The 3,738-nt window shown below is 55.4% G+C and overlaps 1 protein-coding gene across 1 annotated transcript; it reads right to left on the bottom strand.

Annotated features, from left to right (window-relative positions):
• Nucleotides 1-389: 389 nt before the first annotated feature.
• LOC125544085 (leucine-rich repeat extensin-like protein 7) lies at nucleotides 390-2,334 on the bottom strand. Its single transcript, XM_048707645.2, has one exon. It carries the CDS (start codon nucleotides 2,320-2,322, stop codon nucleotides 583-585), a length of 1,740 nt encoding a protein of 579 aa, XP_048563602.2. The 5' UTR covers nucleotides 2,323-2,334; the 3' UTR covers nucleotides 390-582.
• Between the last annotated feature and the right edge of the window lie 1,404 nt (nucleotides 2,335-3,738).

The following is a 3,738-nucleotide window of genomic DNA, read 5'->3' as shown; positions in this document are numbered from 1 at the left end:
AGTCAAGAGCCAAGGGTTAAGTTATACAGGCGCATCCATTTTGAGGAGACATATTTTTTCCTTTTGCAGAGAGAGGCTGAGCGGCTGAGTGTCAAGGATTGCTTGACCTTGAGCTGGCCGTGGAAAAAGTCCCATCCAGCTAGCGCTCGCCATGCTGCAGGTGCGCATTCCCAGGCAACGCGTCACAAATCGACCGTCTCATCGTGAATGTGATGCGTTGGCAGCTTATTCAGATGGTACAACGGCTCAAACTCATTTTGGAGTCTTCAGATTCTTTCTTAGCTGTTATTCCGGTCAAGTGATTGATTAGTTGTTGCCGAGTTGTTGGCAACGGCAAGATGACAACAATTTCATTGAATCCACAGGGAATCGAATGATGAAACTTCTCATTATCGAATCCATCTTCTATATTTCATTCACAAATTAAAAACAAGAACAAATTAATAATGGGAGTAGAGAAGAATGAAGAAGAAGAAGAAGAAGAAGAAGAAGAACACACCAAGGATATTAACGGCATTGTTTCACCACAGCAAACTCGTATATGATCAGAATGTATGAAAAAAATCCCGAAAAGAATCAACTTCATGGCTGCCCGGCAGCCGGTGGAGGCGGCGACGAGTAGTCGTACGCCGGCAGCTTCCACGTCGTCGGTGGTGGCGGCGAGAGGTGCCGGTCCTCCGGTGACACCTCGTAGTTGGGCGGCGCTGGTAGGTCGTAGTGGGGCGGTGTTGTCGGCTCTTCGTACTCTGGAGGTGGCGGCGACAGGTACCGGTCCTCTGGTGACACCTTGTAGTAGGGCGGAGGTGGAGACTCTTGGTAAGCTGCGGGTGGCGGTGAGTGGTACCGGTCCTCCGGTGACACCTCGTAGTAGGGAGCTGGCACCTCGTAGTGGGGAGGCGTTGTCGGCTCTTGGTACGCTGGAGGTGGCGGCGAAAGGTACCGTTCCTCAGGTGAGACCTCGTAGTACGGAGGTGGGGGTGATGGAGACGGGGGTGGAGGTGAAGGTGGTGGAGGAGACGGGGTTGGTGGAGGAGGCGACGGCGGCGGTGGTGAAGGTGGCGGAGGAGACGGGGTTGGTGGCGGTGGTGAAGGCGGAGGAGGTGGCGGCGACGGCAGCACGAACTTCTTGCACCTGAAGGCGTCGCAGTTGACATGGTTGCTGTTGAAGAATTGGCACTGTTCGGTTGACCTCTGGTCAGGGCGGTTCGGGATGCAGTTCCGGCGATCGTCCAATGCCTTGACGTGCATGCACACCGGCGGCTCGCCGGTGATGTAGTTGTAGGAGTAGGTGAAGTTCTGGAGATGCGGCAGGTGGCAGATCCCCTCCGGCACGTCGCCGGTGAGGCGGTTGTGACCAAGGTCGAGCTGCTCGATGCTGTGGAGGTTGGCGAGCTCGGCGGGGATGGCGCCCATGAGCTGGTTGTGGCTGACGTCGAGCACGGTGAGGGCGGTGAGCATGCCGAGCTCCGGGGGGACGCAGGACTTGAGCCCGGTGTTCATGAGTATGATCTCATTGAGCGTGCCGGACATGTTGGCGACGGAGGCCGGGAGGCAGCCGCCGAAGTCGTTGTTGGCGAGCACGAGGACGGAGGCCGGCGAGTTGCCGACGTTGTCGGGGATCTGGAAGCGGAAGCGGTTGGAGTTGATGAAGATGGCGTCGAGCGGGAGGTCGAAGAGCTCTTTGGGCACGGGGCCCTCGAACTCGTTGTAGCGGAGGTCGAGGTACCTGAGGCTGGGCAGGCGGAGCACGACGTCGGGGAAGGCGCCGACGAGGCGGTTGTTGCTGAGGTCGAGCTCGTGGAGGAGGTGCATGGCGTGGAAGGAGGCCGGCACGAGGCCGCAGAAGCGGTTGGAGTTGACGTGGAAGACGGAGAGGTCGGCGAGCCTGCCGAGCGCCTCCGGGAGGTGGCCGGCGAGGTCGGCGTGGTTGAGGTCGACGGCGGCGACGACGGTGAGGTAGTGGTCCGCCTGGGACGGCGCGCAGAAGACGCCGTAGTAGGAGCAGACGTCGGGGCCGGACCAGGAGGCGGTGAGGTTGCGCGGGTCGGAGAGGATGGCGCGCTTCCAGGCCTGCAGCCCGACGTAGGCGTCGCGGAGGCGCGGGTTGGCGAAGGCGTAGGACGGGTCGACGAAGACGTCGCTGCCGTCGTCGGCGCCGTGGCTCTGGAGCAGCCGGCGCTGGTGGCCGGGCGTGGATGCTGCGGCGGCGAGGTGCGGGACGAGGAGCAGCGCGAGGAAGAGGAGGGTGGTCGGCATTGCCGTCTGTGTACGCATGGTAGCCCGCGGCGGGCTGTGTGTGGTGTGGCGTGGATGGATGCTCATGGGTTTGAGGGGGGGTGGGTTCATATGGGGGAGCAGGGGAGGCCAAATCGCGGCGCGGGAATAGAATAATGGCGCGGTGATTGGACCGGACGGCTGCGATCGCGGGCATGGCTTTGGTTGGTTGCGTGTGCGCGTGATGGACCAACGCTACGCTCCAGCCAACGGATCAACCGGCAGCTGGAAGAGGAGCTGCCTTCCACAACGTCGTCGGGTCGTTTGATCGCATTTTCTGATTTCTTTTTACGATTCTTCTTTTATTTTCTTTGGCGAGTCATCAATGAACGGTGTTTTCTTTTGCGCTCACCGAAAAAATGAAGGGAATAAATTATCAGGGTGAGGAGAAATTATCACCGGTAACAAAGAAAGCGATGCTAGCTGCGCTCCCTAGTAGAAAAAAAAAGGAAAATAGCTGCGCCGTGCTGTGCTGTTTGTGCTGTGTTGTGTTCAATGGCATGGTGTGGTAGTGAGGGCCCCGTCGCAACGTGCAGAGCATCCATGCCACTCCGACGAGACGACGACGACGCCGCCGACGCGCTTAGTGGGAATCCACACCTAGCCAAGCCAGCAGCTATGGCCCTTTGTTTTCTCCCTCCTCCGTAATACAACTAGAGTATTTCCGCGCGAATAAACCACCAGATAAATTATTTTGATTTTCGCCGACCGGCTAATCATGATTGATATACTAATATAATGTACGTATTGTTTATTTATTTTTTTGGTTCTGGTACACCTGCTGCTTTCAGACTGTTTTGCTGGTTTGTTTTCATCATGACGACATTAAGTAATGGAGCAGTAGTATAGCTATAGTCCTTGGAGGCGTTTGAGGGAGCCCACCATTTGAGGCTTGAAACACGGGAGACGCCTGTCATGTGACTATGTGAGTGACTAGCTCCTCATTCCTGACCACAATTAAGTAGGCGTAGTAGCATGCATCGGTAATGTCAGTAGGCTTCGTACGCTTGGCTGCATCGGTACGTAACCTGCACAGGATCATGCATCCGTCCAACTTGTCCATTACGGAACGTACGTGAGCACGCCATCGAGTAAACTTATTGTTTTTTCTTTTGCAAAAAACAAATTCAGATCTTCTATCATAAAATACGAAGCGTCTCAAACATAGTAAAAATTGAACCAGCGTCCACGAGCCGAAAAGTCGTGCCCCTAAGGACCAGCGTCCTAGAACCGTAGTTGTCGTCGTTAAACTCCTTAACAAGATCTGAAGCACCTGACACCAAATCTTGTCACATGACAAAAAATCATAATCTCACCGCTCCAAGAAGACGGCAGAAGTCTACGTCGTTAAACAACAATATGTTTGCCATGAATTGCCCCATGGGCTGCACCTCTATTTAATCTGATAGACCTTGTACAATAAGGATACAATCAATCTGATACTAATCAGATCGTAGACTATCA

Source organism: Triticum urartu, chromosome 3A (assembly GCF_056163025.1).
Source record: "Triticum urartu cultivar PI428250 chromosome 3A, HENAU_Tu73, whole genome shotgun sequence".
In the NCBI taxonomy this organism is placed as follows: Eukaryota; Viridiplantae; Streptophyta; class Magnoliopsida; order Poales; family Poaceae; genus Triticum; species Triticum urartu.
This window is presented reverse-complemented; position numbering and strand designations above follow the sequence as displayed.

What these genes read in the sequence shown, in the direction of transcription:
- LOC125544085 (XM_048707645.2), bottom strand. Translation starts at nt 2,322, where the DNA reads ATGAGCATCCATCCACGCCACACCACACACAGCCCGCCGCGGGCTACC.